A 15,806-nucleotide genomic window follows, 5' to 3' on the forward strand; every position below is an offset into this window, starting at 1 on the left:
AAATCATTCATCCCGAATCGTTCCCTCTGCATATAATCCTGTCTGACAGCCATACAAACATGTATTTCCCAAAACCTCCTTTCAATTCCACTCTTTCCTTCAATTTCCACATTGCCAAGACCACTCAAATGCGGTTACGATTTGTACAACACCAGGGAAATCTGCCCCCTCATCACTACCACTGCTGCCAAACTCCTCGTACACTCCCTTGTCTTCACTTGTCTTGATGACTGCAACTCACTGCTGGTAGGTCTTCCTGCTTACGCCTTTAACCCTCTCTAACACTTCCAAAATGCAGCGGCATGCACTGTACTCAACCTTCCCAACACATCTCACTGCTCTCCTCTCCAACAACTTCACTAGCTTCCTGTTTTAGCACCGCTGTCTTTTTAAATTCTTCACCCTAGTATTCAAAGCTTTGCACGGTCTTGCCCTTCTCCCCCACCTCTTTTCTCTTGTTTCCCAATACGTCCCTTCACGCGCTCTTCGATCTCAATATTCCCATTTTCTCACTGTTCCTTCACCTCCTCATGCCCAGTCTCGCTTTCTTTATTTCTCTCTTCTTGCCCAATTGCACTGGAACAAACTCCCTCTCTAAATTACTCCCCCCCTTGCTTTCCTTGTTTCACTCTGTCCTTAGGTCTTTTCTTTTTTATATTGTGTTTTCTCTTCTACTGCCTTCATCGGTTCCTTCTCCCACCTCTGACCGACTCCCCCGATCCTCTTCCTACAAAAACCTTAATTCCTGACCCGGCTCCCATGTCTCGCTTTCTCTATGTGCACCTAACCACATCTCTCCCCCATCCCTCCACTGTACACCTCAACAGCTCAACTATGCGGCCACCAGAAATCTGCCCCGACCACCCTACACCTACCCTCAACCATGCTCAGCAAAAGCACATATCTTATCACTTCACGCTTGTGTCCCATACCCCGCTTCCTTTAATCCACATTGCACCTATCTGTCCCCTCATTCACCATCACTATCCACCGTATTCCTCCTTCCCCATCCCTAAAACATCAGCTCCATTCCCAGCCTCTGTCCCTTCCGTCACCTCCCTCACTGACAGCCGCTCCACCCCACCCATTGCTCCCCTTTTGCCCCTTGTGTACCGCCGTCAGCTTGTGTTGTAAAGTGCCCTGCAAAGGGCACGATATAAATCCTAAATAAAATAGAATATTGCTTTACATCTTTATTGACCCGAGACCAGTAAAAATTGAAAGAGATTATCCTATCAAGAGTAATTCGCACACCCATATGTCCCTCAAGCAAGGAATCATAATCCAATCCCATCACGTGTGTTCTCAACTCACTCTGTATCACATGTGGTGAAAACATCTCCCCATTATCTATGTAAGCAGACGAAAACTCTTGATACAACAATCTTTGCCACTGCTTTTCTGCTGGAATTTATTTTACCAGTATACCCGATTTTGTTTTGCCTTGCTTGCCCACAGTGTCTTTAGATAAAAGTCCTGCTCCTTGGCACGTTTTAAGTCCTCTATAGGCATTCCGTAATTACTTGATGGGTTTTTCGTCACATGCTCTGTCTGCTCTCTTAACGGCTTGAGATATTTCTACTTCTTGCACGAACTCCCGCGATTCATCCCTTACTCCGTCATGCCTTTGTACCCTTTCTAGTTTTGTCGCACCTGGGATATTACCCACCACAAATGCAGAGGTCCATCCACGCACATAGCATTAACAACTCATGAAAGGTAAGGGAACGTCAATTAAATATTGGCCATTGGACATGTTCGTGCTGTACCATCTATTAAGTATTTTCCTGTTAATTGAGAGTCGGCCACAATAACTCGTTTTACCCCGACTCCACTGCATCCAGTGTCCCTTCACGTTCTTGCTTGTCTAGGTCTGTGGGCTATTCACTACTCTTGGTTGTACTTGGTTTTCAGAAATATCCACCCACATACCCAACACCGGAATGTTTCCACCATCTCTTAAGACTACCAATTTAGTTCATCCCATCAACAGTTTTGCATGCATAGGTCATGTGAGCTTCTGTCCTGGTTGACACAGCCTCAGTTGACCAAGGACTGATTTTCCTCTCAGTCTGTCTCCCAGTTATGTTATGGTTTTGCATACAATTTGTTTGCGATGTGGCCCAACCTGCCAAGTAAATAGCACCCCAAAGTAACACACCAGCGGGTTGGTTGTTTTGACACATTTTTATCGATGATATTTTCATGCACTTTATAGGCAGAACCCCCATAAGAAGTATCTGACTTGTGTGCTGTATGTGACTTAAGAAAAAAGGAACCCATTTGTACACGCAACACAACCGCCTAACTCCATCACCCTTATACACCCACCGGCACACCTGTTTACAGGACTCACGGTCCTGCATGTCCCAGACCTTAATAGTCAGCATGTGGCAATATGCAGCACATAAGTGCTTTCTTTGGTGTGGTGTCTCTACAGTGTAGCAGTAGGTAGAGCACTGGTGGCTCCATTGGTGTGGTGTCTCAATACTAGCGGTAAATAGAGGCATCCTGCTCCTGGCTGCTGTTTTCTGACACCATCCTCTTCTCCTCACGTGACATCCCCCTTCTTTGTTGACCATTTTATAGCAGTTAAATTTGCATAATAGGGCTTCTCCACAGCCATACTCCTAAAACCGGTACACCAGCTATAATCGTTATAGAGGGAAGCCAGGGCTGTGACCCTCAATTTTCACCTCGTGATTAAAAATGTGTTCATTCCACAGAGCTTCCGTTTTATCACAGGACACCTCTTTTTCAGAATTCCTCAAAGGAACCGCAACATTGACTTCAGATGGCACGGCTGGTGGCAACAAGCTGATACCATAGCCAAGGTTATCTTTGTAAAGCGCAACAGTCCCCCTGGTTTTGGCCTTCCATGTTATCTCATGCGTTCAGTTCATTTGGCTAAGATGTGAAATAATTAGCTGGGATATGAACAGCAGTAATAGGGGTTCTTCATTACTCTCCCTGTTGTGTAATTTGCAGGCCACATTTTCAAGCTGCACACATCGCCAAGTTTTGCGTAGTCTGCAATTTTATGTTATCAACTATTGAATCGCTGACTTACTTAAACATGTTTGATTTGACTGTTTGTAAAGGAAATCCCAATACATTTTTACAATTCCTGGAGAGTGTGCAAACTGCACAAAATGAGACAAAAGAACTGCAGTAAGGTGAAGTGGTGGTGACTAAAGAATGAGAAAGAAAACTTCTGCTGGCAAGCTATGGATAACTTAAAAGCCTACTGCATAGGAGGAGAGGGAATGAAATGTGGGAACAACTGGTGAGTGGAATACTGAAAGCAGCAGGTAGTACAGTGGGAGTGAGCAAAGGCAGATGAAACAGAAGGAAACATGGTGGTGGAGTGATGAAGTGCAAAAGGCAACAAAGAGAAAAAGGTCAAGTTTAAGGACTGGCAGAATACGAGAGAGAAGGACTATCTGGATGAATACCTGGCAGTGAGAAGAGAGGCAAAGCGAGTGGTAGCAATGGCAAAGAAAAATACATTTGCACAACTCTACCAAAAGCTTGACAGCAAAAAAGGCGAGAAGATGGTATACTTTTTGGCAAGAGCCGGAGAAAGAGAAAGACCAGTGACATCGACTATCTAAATCTCGTTAAGAGAAGTGAAGGACGAACAATATTTGTTTGAGTGAGATGGAAAGAATACTTTGAGAAGTTGCTGAATGTGAAAGCCCCAAGACGCGAAATGGTTGAGGAACATCAAATAAATGAGGTAGTTGCAGATACGATAACGACAGAAGAGGTAGTGGAAGCTCTAGGCAGCATGAACCATCAAAAGGTAGTGTGACCAAATGAGATTCCAATTGCTGTGTTTAAATTAATGGGAGAAAATGGTGTTGAAATACTGATGGGGCTGTTTGGGAAAATCTGGATGGAGAAGAAAATGTCGGATGTGTGGAGAGTACATTGGTTCCCATCTTTAAAAGAAACGGTGATGTACAAGAGTTTGAGAACTACAGAGGAATAGCATTGATGAGTCACACCATGAAACTCTGGGAAAGGATTATAGAAAGGAGACTGAGGAAGCTGGTGGATAGTGGCGAGGGCCAGTTTGGATTCAGACAGAAAATGTCAACAATGTGTAATGCGAGCGTAAATGGGCAGGCCGGATGTGACGATCCGAGAGGGAGGAGTCAGGGTCACGTGGGAGAGAGGTTATAGGAAGGAGACCGGAAGACATCTGGAGCAGTCGAGGGAGTGAAGAGGCGAGACCACGTTGGGTGGCTGCCGTGCCCTCAGCCGCGAGGCTGATAGGGCTCGACAGACGGCGCCAGCTAGCGGGGTGCGGAGAGAGTGGAGTGCGCGGGGCGCACAGGGCGTGCGAGGTTGCACGGGGCTAGCAGAGTGGCTAGCGGGACCGTGCGGGTTGCACGGGGCTAGCGGAGGCTAGCAGAAGGTGCGAGGTTGCACAGGCAGCAGAGTAGCTGCAGGGCTAGCGGAGGCCTAGCAGAGGGTGCGAGGTTGCACAGGCAGCAGAGTAGCTGCAGAGTGTGCGGGAGCACACGGAGCAGCAGGGTAGCTGCAGAGTGCGCGGGGCGCGAGGAGAGACGACGCTGGGCTGAGGAGGAGGCCAGCGGAGTGCGGAGGAGAAGAAAATCAATAAAGGACCAACGGAGACCAACATCGTGTGAAGGAGTCCTTTATTACAAATGGATGAAATCTTTGCACTGAGAGTAATGATGGAGAAGTTCAGAGAGAAGAAACGGGACCTGCATATGGTGTTTGTTGATCTTGAGAAAGTGTACGACAGGGTGATTAGAGAGCTCATCTGGTGGTGTATGAGATGTATTCCTGAGGTATATGTCCAGCTGATACTGGATATGTATGAAGGAAAGAAAAGCAGGAGTAAAGCAAGGATCCACCCTGAGCCCTTTTCTTTTCATCCTGGTGCTGGACACGCGAGATATTTTCAGAGGGAGCCCCCATGGTGTATGCTGTTTGCAGATAACATTGTGTTATGCGGTGAAAGCAGAGGGGTAGTGGAAATTATTTGAAGATCTGGGTGCAATAGATTGAAGGGAATGGGTTGAGGATCAGTCGGACAAAGACCGAGTATATGGTGGCAAATTTCAGTGGAAATAATGGATTGCAAATTGGAAGTGACCAGTTAATAAAGACGAATGAGTTTAAGTACCTGGGTGCAACGATGTGTGCTGATGGGTCACTAGAAGGAGAGATGAGAACAAGAACAAGGGGTGGATGGCTCAAATGACAAAAGATGACTGGTGTGGTGTGCAATAAGAGGGTCCCAGTTTTGTTGAAGGGAAAAGTGTACACGACAGTGGTGAGGCCGGTGCTGTTGTATGAGGCTGAGTGCCGGGGCACAAGAAAGAAAGAGGGAGGACCAGGCCACAGAGATGAGGATGTTCTGGTGGATGATGGGTTTAACAAGGAAGGACAGGGTGAGCAATGAAGAAGTGATATGAAGACTCAAGGTGGTGTGGTTCGGTCATGTTGAGAGACAGCAGGAAAATTACGTGGGTCAGAAGTTGCAAGTGATGCAAGTGGAAGGAAAGATATCAAGAGAAATGCAGAAAAAGAGGTGGGGCGATGTGATGCGATCAGACATGGTGGCCTGAGGGGCGGAAAGAGAGATGGCGCAGGACAGGGCAGTGTGGAGAAGGTTGGTAAGGACAGCGGACCCCACATGAGTGGGACAAACACGTGGAAAAAGAAGCGGCAAGCCATCGTTGGCTTAGCACAACAATTGTGCCAGTACAAACAAGTTAAAGTTATAGGCTTTACTCGTTTAATGAGCGTTTTTTTCTACGAGAATTTCCTACAACGAGAAATTCGAATGTGGACCCATTTGTTATCAAAACAAGCAAAATGTTCGTTTATCAGAGACCGATTGATGAATATGCATCCTGTGATGGCGCGGGGCACACGGCGGATCGCAGCTGTTTGTTTACCAGTTATGTTGTGCTGAGTGAACTTGCATACTTAGTCATAGGGGGGGGGGGGGGGGCAGGCCTTTGCTGACACCGTAAATGGGTGGCGACCCTAATTAATTGCAGACGTGGAGGAAAGGAAATGGCGTTGTGAACAGGATAAAATTCAACCGCAAAATAATTAATTATAAACTATTTTAATGAAGAAGGCCCATATATGAAATAATGGGGCGTGGTTTTGCCCATATAAGGAATACTGGAACGGGAATCGACGTATTTTTTACGATTCAATGTTCGCTTTAATGGGAATCGACCTGGATCAAGCATTGATCAAGCATGGCGATTTCTGTTACGTGATTCATTTCATCCCGTTCCAGCGCCCCATTTCGCAATGTGGCTATAAACCCAGCAATCCTGGTTCAATTCCAAGCCACGGCTAACATCAGTGGCAAGTGATATTTGAACCAGCTGTCCTGCATGGCCCCTGCTGCTCCCTCCACACACGTAACTTCTATCATGGAAACTAAATAAATACCAAGCACTGTTGTTTTTAATGTATGTATGTTGAAATTATTTCGCACCATACTTCTTTCATGTGTGGTGTTACATTTGATATGTATTGCATTATTTATTAATTTAAGTTAGTATGTTTTACTTTTCAAAAGTTGTTAAAGAGTGGAAGATAGTGGGGCTGAAACGTAACTCATATTTGAACATGGAAAAGTTGTGGTGGGCGCTGGCCCTCGGGGCCTCTCCCTCCTGGGGGCCGGCCAGAGGGGGTCCGCCGTCTCCGGATCCCTCACTCGTGTGAGAGTTGCTGCGCTCCTCGTTTGCGGGGGATGGGCTGCCGCCTGCCGGCTCCCCTCCCTGGGCCAAACCCCCGCGAGTCCGTGAGTCTTGCTTGTGGGGCATTGCTCGGGGCTGCCTCACGGCCGCGGTTCGGCCGTTGGAGCGCCGGGGGGAAGGCGAGGATGCACGGAGCTCTCGCTGGGAGCGGGCCTAGCTGCGCTGATGATCGTCTCACGGATGTTCCAGTGGCCGGCAAGCTTCCTGTCCTGAGGCGGACTTGAGCAGAAAGAGAGCTTCTTGCCCTTTCTACGGCCCTTTTATTGTTACCTACATCAAAGATAACCCGGCTCCGACTCACTGGCCAATTAGCTCGCTCGGACTTCCCGCCGCGGGTCGTTGCTTTCCAGCTACCTACTTCTCCCTGTTTGTGCCGAGCGCCCGACCAATCAGAGAGATGACCCCGCTTTCCCGCCGTTCGTGGCTCCGCCCCCTACCTGCCTACCGACCCGTGTGTGTGGTGTGCGTCTTAACCGTGGTGGCTGGGCAGCCCCGTCGTGGCCATGTAATTTCAACCCAAGTCACGGCGCCACGATGTGAGTTAGCATCGGGGGAGATCGCCCAATTCCCTGGCTGCAGGAAGCCGTCAAGATTATCCCCATGAAAGGGCTTCTGGGTGAAAACCTGTCGGCCAGGTGACCTCCCCTCGGGACTCTATGGTGAGGGGGGGGGGGTGTTTATGTGGGGGGTGGTGCGGGGAAAGCAGCATCGGCCCCGACGCTTTGCAGAGCGGCTTCGCGGCTGCGGCATCACAAAACGGAACTCAATGGGAAAACGACTAGCTTACCGAGCGATTTTCGCGGAAAAAACCTCGCTCGTTAAGCCAGACACGCCTGTATTCGTTTAATAGTGTGAAAAGTTAAGAGACTAGAATCGTCTCATTCGCAAGAGTGCAAAGGTGTGTGCCTGTGTGAGAGGGATGGAGCCTAATTTGTCAGCTCAGCCCTGATTCACCTTGTCTCTCCCCTTCAGTTGCTGATTCGATGTGAGATTGTTTGGGATAATTTGAGCTTCACTTATTTAACCCAGAAAAAGTGTAATAATAGTGGCACGATAATTGAACACAATCACGTTTGTGAAAAATACAACTACCAGGCAATAATTGCCAAAATAAATAAATTAATTGCGAGTTTTACTTACGTTTATTCGGGACCCTAGGGTCCCGCCATTAGGGTCTTATTGCACAATAGCGTAAACACTCTACAGGAATCGTGTGCTTTGTTTAAATTTGCAATTATATACTTTATATGCCAGAAAAATAGGCAGCGCATTTTCTAAATGAGTATCAAACGATAGTCAATTGTCCTTACGATCATAAAGAACAATGGAAGTTATAAGTTTTTAAGACTTTCAGGAACGTACCGGTTTTTCCTGTGACCACATCTGACAATTGTGAATTGGCCCCACTATGAGCCTCTACATACACAGAGTAGTTTCTGTCCGCAACCAAATTCCAAAATGTTTTTGTAGTTGGAAAGCTATAGTTTTCGTTTCCGATCAGATTCCAAGTTGCAGTGTCTCTTAAGTAAGCAGAGTAGTAGTCTATGTCAGAAAATGGAGCCGTCCATGAGATAGTCATGGTTGTTTCAGTCTTGCCACTGATGATCACAATGACTTTGGGTGGCACTGTGAAACAGCATCAGCAGTAGATTAATCATATGAGCAACATGTTCACGTTTTCATAAACACCGTTATTCTAAACAATTAAATTTCGCAGTTTAAACATCATTTACATTGAAATTCCTTCATTTTGAACACGGTATTACTATTGTTTTGGAACATAAAATGTTTAAGGATGTCTAATAATCTTGGCATTTATAGTCTGTGCTATCCAGTGCAGTCAAGGCCACTCTACGGAGACAGCACAGTTACGAGTGCTAAGTGGCCTCCTAGGCTATGCCGATTGTGGGTTTCTTGCCCATCTGGTTCTCCTTGATCTCACAGATGTATTTGACAACACAGACCACCTAATTTTTCAGCAGCGCTTTCAGAAATATGTATGCACTGTCGGCACTTACTGACTTGGTTCTGTTCTTATCTATCAAATCATGTTTTTACGAAACATCTTATGATAAACATGTTCTAAATTGTTAAATTACGGGGTGCCACATGGCTCCTTTCTTAACAGACTGCTTTATTTAACTACTTTTACGTAGTACAATCACATCCAGTTTCAAGGTGATACATCATCTATATGTTCTTTTTTGAGTACATCTGGTCAAATGTATGTCATAAAAGCTTGATTCCCAAACAGAATAAACTGTCACTCATGTAAGTATTTAACATAACAATTATAATTGTTTAACCTCACTGAGAAGTTGAGGAACAATTCTCACAACCAAGGTAAGCTTCGGCAAATCGCATGAGAATACGCAATACTTCACCAGTACTAGTTCCAAGATGTCCGAATTTAAATTCAGGAAGTCAACATTTTACATATGCCCCTGGTTTAACTCGGTGAGCAAAGATCTTAACCCAAGGCACCCCATTTTAGGAGAGTACTCTAAGGAAATGCTATGTTATCTGCAGATGATACACCTGGTGGAAAAACTTTGAATACAACCCATGTTTACATTTTAATAGATCCCACAGTCCAGCCCGCTGGTCTTGACATTGTTTGCCGTCTCATGGATAAAGTTTAAGTGTGCCAGATGTGAAATAATGAGTTGGGCTGCAAATGGCTAAAATAGGGTTCGTAATTACTCGTGTGGACAATTGACATACCTGTCAAACCCATACGGTTTATCCGTGTTCTTGTGCAGGGAAATTGAGTTTTCCGGTCCATATATGGTGTGCAACCGTTTCGATACGGGCAAAAAAATCGTCTATTTGTTTGTGTTTCTCCCATGTGATGGAACTTCATAGGATGAACGTTGAGATTGATAAAGGCACGGGGTGACCGATAAGGTGTGAATTGGTATGTAATAAGGTATGCAATAATAAGGGGTTGACAGGTATGAATTGAGGGTGTAGTACAATTATTGACAGTAGACCGTAGAGATACTTACAGGTTCTGTCCATGACGACATCTGATATTTGGGAGGAGGACCCGTGGTAAGCCGTCACAGACACGGAGTAGTTCCTTCCAGGAACCAGGTTAGTGAATGTGTATGTGTTTGAATATGAATATAAATAGTAATTCACGTATCCACTTATAGTCTCTGTCATGTAGTTCCAGTAGAAGTATGCGTTCGGGAGAGAAGTCATACAAGAGATTGTAATGGACGTCATAGTCTTGTTGGTGATGGTTACAAGGGTGTAACTTGACACTGAAACGGCATTTGGCATGGGCGACATTTTGTCAACGTTATTTTTTTACGTAACGTATCTGAAAAAAAACCTAATTGAAATCATGACACATTCTGTATTTCATAATTCAATAACTTTGACAAATACTTTAATAAACATTTGTTGTTAATGTAAAGGGTTGACGGGAATTAATCATGAATATTGAACACCATATGCTTTTGGTTCTTTCGGTAAAGTCACGTAGTTAGAAATAAATTACCAAAAGAACCAAAGAGTATGGAATCCTGCAGTCACGGAAGATTCAAATCAAGATTGAACACCATATGCTTCGCTGGTTTTTTTATGGTTTTCACTTCTCAGTCACCAAAAATCATTACACACTGGGTTGATTATTTTTTCTGACGATGGGTTGCTGATTAGTGATTATTAACAGGCCTTTACAAATCAATTGGTAGACGAAAGCCTCCTCATGCCTTATTACTCATAGGGGTTGCTATGAGTAATAAGGTTGCATTGAATTAAACTTCCAAATTTGACTAAATTTGCTTTCTCCGTGCTTGTTTGTTTAGAAGTGCAGTGAAGAACATATACAAACACAGAGACAATTTCAACCGAGAAGATGGATTCTGGCTCAGCAATCATTGGAAGGACGTAATAAACCATTTCGGATCTTAACTGATTGTGTTCACGTTTACGGTGACTTTCAGACCGCAGTCCATTCACTGGCATTGACTATATATCTTGTTTTCTCCGCAGGGAATGGATTCTTTTCTCCGCTGCAAGTCTCCTCCTACCACTCTCCCATTGATATATTTCGTTGCTTCCTCTTAGTATCTTTCACTCGACGTTCAATGGTATAGTGTATAGCAGATTGTATAATAATAAATAGTATAAAATTGTAATGTTTAATACAATGTATAAGGCAATATATAGTATCGTAATTGTATAGTGAATATACACCACTGTGATATACAGTAGGGTGGATAGAATAATCAGCTTATTGGAGAGTATATTTAGTATACTGATGATCCTATGTAGTTTATACCTTAGTTTTTTTTTACTTGGTTGTTTAGTTACTGCAGCTACATACTATTAACATTCCTTCCCTTTATTAATGCTACCCCTATCCCCTCCCTTTGATGCTGCTAATCCTGCATAATGCACAAGCATAATATGACTTTGAAACCCCCCACCCACCTCCTACGCATTTCACAAGTGGTACTAATCACATATCTGCATTTCCCATAAATATGCTAAATTCCTCTTGATATGCAAATTCCTTTTTCAAGGCGCTCTCCCCCTTCCAACCCAGCTTAAATATACGCTCCAAGCGTGGTGGTGTTTCATTCAGACGCTGTCACCCGGCAGACCTGGTCTTCACCTGAGAACGGCTGCTTGCGTTGTGGCCGAAATGTCGTGAGAATGATTTTATTGTTTTATTTTTATTATTTTATTATTTCCCTTCTACGTGACTTTACCGAAAGAACCAAGAAGATGAATCCCTGCAGTCACGAAAGCTTTAAATCGAAATTTATACTTACAAGTACTGTCCTTGACGACAGCTGATATTTGGGAGGACCCGTTGTATGCCGTCACAGACACGGAGTAGTTCTTTCCAGGATCCAGGTTAGTAAATGTGTATATGACTGAATTTGAATATGAATACAAATTGTAAACCGTTCTTCCACTTTCAGTCTCTGTCATATAGATCGAGTGGTATGTGTTCGGGAAAGAAGTCATCCAAGAGACTGTAATGGACGTCATCGTCTTGTTGGTGATGGTTACAATGATGTAACTTGGCACTGAAATTACATATGGAATGGGCGACATTTTATGAAGATATTTCACGTTTTTAACAAGACATAATGCAAGTGAAAAAAATAATTTAAATCATAACAAGACATTCCATATTCTTTCATAGTCCAATAACTTTGACACATACGTAAATATGTTTTTGTTTATGTAAGGTTTTGCAGGAGTTATTAATGAATATTTAACTCCATATTCTTGGCTAATTTATATAGCTTTTACTTCTCACTAACCAAAATTCATTATACACTGGGTTGATAATTTTCTTGACCATGGGTAGCTGATCAGTGATAATTTACAGCCGTTTGCACATCCACTGGTAAACGAAAGCCGCGTCATGCCTTATTATTCATAATTATTTCTTGACCAAATGTAACCACCACTATCAGGGTGAGCGAGTGAAGTGTGACAAACTGCTTAAGATGTAACTTTACATTTATGTTGTCTAAATGGATAAAATAAGGTTATTTGTTACTCTTTTGGTTAATGGAATTAGCAGAGCTAGTATTGATAGTAGACCGTATACTGTAAGTACTTACAGGTACTGTCCATGACGACATCTGATATTTGGGAGGAGGTCCCATTGTAAGCCGTCACATACACGGAGTAGTTCATTCCAGGAACCAGGTTAGTCAATGTGTATGTGTTTGAAAATGAAAACAAATAGTAAATCTGTCTTCCACTTATAGTCTCTGTCATGTAGATCCAGTAGTAATATGCGTTCGGGAGAGAAGTCATCCAAGATACTGTAATGGACGTCATCGTCTTGTTGATGATGGTTACAATGGTGTAACTTGTCACTAAAATGACATATGGAATGGGCGAAATTTTATGTTTCTGCGTTAACCACAATACTTGTGGTAAAAAGCAAACAAAAAACACACTATATACTCTTAGTTATTTCGGTAAAGTCACGTAGGTAAAAAAAATGAAATTAAAATTAATAAAATAAAACAATAAAATCACGACGTTTCGGAGACAACACAAGCCTCCGTCATCAGGTGGGACCGTCACAGCCAGATTTTCTGCATCAAGTGAGGCAGGGATTCAAGATGCAAGCCCTTAAATACAAGTTTAGGGGAAGGAGAGGGGGGAAGGAGCTTAACAGAATGTGGTAGCCAATAAATGGAATGTATCGGGAGGGGGGGGGGCGGGGCTAAAAGAGGGCGCGAGGTACTCGTGGGCGTCCTCGGCCTGGACGTGTTTGTGCGCAAGTCACTGGGATGTACATGATAGAAAATAAACGGAAATGCCCATGTTTATAGCAATGTTGGCTGACAATAAAGAGAGTACTGTTAAACGCTGGGGATGTTAACACTCGGTAAAGTAAAATAGTGCCTGTCAGATAAGATGGTCCAAAAAATGTGTAGTTAAATCTTTTTTGCATGGTTGATAACATCTTTCCAATGATTACTAAGTTTGTACCCATCATCACGATTGAAAATATGTCTGTGTTTGTATATCTGAATGGCTTCGTGTACAAACCTTTGATGGTAGCCAGAGGGTTCGCAGAGCATCTTAGTCTCGGAAAAAAACAATATCATGAGAGCCCACCGTGTTGTAGCAATTATCGGCAACGGCGGAAGACTCAATTTTGCCGTGTTTCAAATCTGACTTGTGCTCGCGGACACGAACAGAGACATGACGTTTCGTTTCCCCAATGTAGCAGTCACCACAGCTGCAACTCAGTTTATAGACTCCAGGGTATTGCAAGTCAAGGATGACATTCTTCACAGATGGAATTAGATCACGGATTTTATGTACTGTACTGAATCTGACTTGGATCTTATGTTTGTTTAGAATTTTGGAGATATTTTTGGTCACGCCTGCCATGTATGGTAACGTGATAGTTTTGATTGGAGTTTCAAGTGGCTGTTTCTGTATGGTGGGAGAAACAGCTTGGCGGATGGTGCGTTCAGAGTATCCGTTCATCCTGAGGGCCCGATGTACATGTCTTGATTCACTGGCCAGGTGGTGTTGGTCAGAAATGCCATGAGCTCTGTGGTATATCGTTTTGATGAGAGAATTATTTTGAGATGGGTGTTGGTGGGAATCCGGTTTCAAGTAGGAATCTGTGTGGATGGCTTTCCTGTAGACAGAATGTCCCAAGGATCCGTCAGGTCTCCTCTCAAACAGAATAATTAAGAATGGTAGTTTGCCATCTTTCTCCACTTCCATGGTGAATCTGATGGATGGATGTCTGGAATTGATGTGGTCCAAGAAGTGGTTCAATGCTGGGAGGCCATGTGGCCAAATGACGAAAGTGTCATCCACATACATCTTCCACAGGGAAGGACGCAGGGTGGATGTCTGGATGGCATCTGATTCAAACTTTTCCATGAACATATTGGCTATTACTGGTGACAAGGGGGAGCCCATAGGGGTACCCTCATTCTTCTTCTTGGTTCTTTCGGTATTTCCATTGTACGTGACTTTACAGAAAGAACCAAGAAGATGAATCCCTGCAGTCACGAAAACTTTAAATCGAAATTTACCCTCATTCTGTTTGTAGAAGGTGCCATTCCAGGTAAAATAAGTGTTGGTGAGGCAATGCCTAACCAGCGCAGGTACATCCTAATTTAATCCATGTTGGACCAAGTCCTCAATTATTGTTAGGGTGTCAGGCACTGGAACTTTGGTAAACAGAGATACTACATCAAAACTGACGAGGATATCATCAGGAGATAGTACCATGTCTTTGACCATAAAGACTAATTGGGTTGAGTTAAGTATTGCCGAAGAGGTCTTGCCTGTGAAGGGAAGTAGAGTATTTGATAGAAAACGGGCTAGTTTGTAGGTAGGGGAGTTAATCGTTGACACGATGGGTCGTAGCGGGGTGCCTTCTTCATGGATCTTGAGAAGACCATAGAGTCTGCGAGGTCTAGCCGCCGAGGGTTTTAAACAGGGGCGTTTGGTTGGTTCGATTAGGGATGTCGAACTCGTGATGATCTTGTTGGTTTTTGTCATTAGGCTGTTCGTAGGATTGCTTTTAATTTTGGAGTTACTCCCATCATTAAGTAGGTCCAGGATTTTGTTGTTGTATGATTCTTTATCCATGATGACCGTGGCATTGCCCTTGTCTGCCGAGAGGATGACTATATCATCTCTCTTGAGAGCCCACATAATTGTAGCAATGATCGGCAAGGCCGAAGAATCAGTTCTGCCGTTGCCGATCATTGCTACAATTCTGTGGGCTCTCATGAAATTGTCTTTTCCGAGACCAAGGTGCTCTGCAAACCTCCTTGCTACCATCAAAGGTTTGTACACGAAGCCATACAAATATACAAACACAGACATAATTTCAACCGTGATGATGGTTACAAACTGAGTAATCATTGGAAAGATGTGATTAACCATGCAAAAAAGATTTAACTACACTTATTTGGACCATCTTATTTGACAGACAATTTTTACAGGTTATTGACAGACAGCCATTCTTGTTTTACCAGGTTTCGTTTTTTTATTTTTTATTTGTTCACACTTTTGTTATGTAGGCTAGGCGTAGTCACAAGCCGTACCTCTCCATAACAAAGGCTCAGTCTTTTGTTATGTAGTCTATTCTTAGTCTTAAGCCTCACCTTACAATATTAATAAAAAGTGTGCCGTACTTGGCCCTTCCCCTCTTCAACCATTATATATACGGAGTGGTAGCTCTTGTAATCTCTCATTTACTTGATACAGCTGTCGTGGCTGTGACAGTTCCACTTGAAGACGGAAGCGTGTGTTGCCTCTGAAACGTCGTGATTTTTATTTTTATTTAATTTTACTTTTATTAATTTTAATTTTTTACCTACGTGACTTTACCGAAAAATCCTAAGAATATGAATCCTTGCAGTCACGAAAGCTTCAAATTTAGAATTAATTTGCTGTCTTTTCTTGGATTTTCTGTTTGCACCCAGTTACATATTCACTTTAAGATGTTTTTTGTTCGTGTTTTAGTTTTTTGTTTCTTGCGGTTGCACCCGATTCAAGAGCCGAATGGCT

General features: G+C 43.5%; 1 protein-coding gene across 3 annotated transcripts in view; it reads right to left on the minus strand.

Annotated features, from left to right (window-relative positions):
• The window catches only part of LOC133359833 (receptor-type tyrosine-protein phosphatase beta-like), a 101,508-nt gene that overhangs the window by 45,541 nt on the left and 40,161 nt on the right, over positions 1–15,806 (minus strand). For 2 of the 3 annotated variants that reach the window (XM_061578376.1, XM_061578377.1), the window contains exons 5-8: positions 12,362–12,622; positions 11,555–11,815; positions 9,773–10,033; positions 8,127–8,390 (exon numbers count right to left, since the gene is read on the minus strand). In XM_061578376.1, coding sequence (XP_061434360.1) covers positions 8,127–8,390; positions 9,773–10,033; positions 11,555–11,815; positions 12,362–12,622 — 1,047 coding nt within the window. The remainder of the gene's footprint in view (positions 1–8,126; positions 8,391–9,772; positions 10,034–11,554; positions 11,816–12,361; positions 12,623–15,806) is intronic. The other variant, XM_061578378.1, reaches the window with a different exon arrangement.

The sequence above is a fragment of the Lethenteron reissneri genome, chromosome 66, assembly GCF_015708825.2.
Source record: "Lethenteron reissneri isolate LAM-NWPU_2019-01 chromosome 66, ASM1570882v1, whole genome shotgun sequence".
NCBI lineage: Eukaryota > Metazoa > Chordata > Hyperoartia > Petromyzontiformes > Petromyzontidae > Lethenteron > Lethenteron reissneri.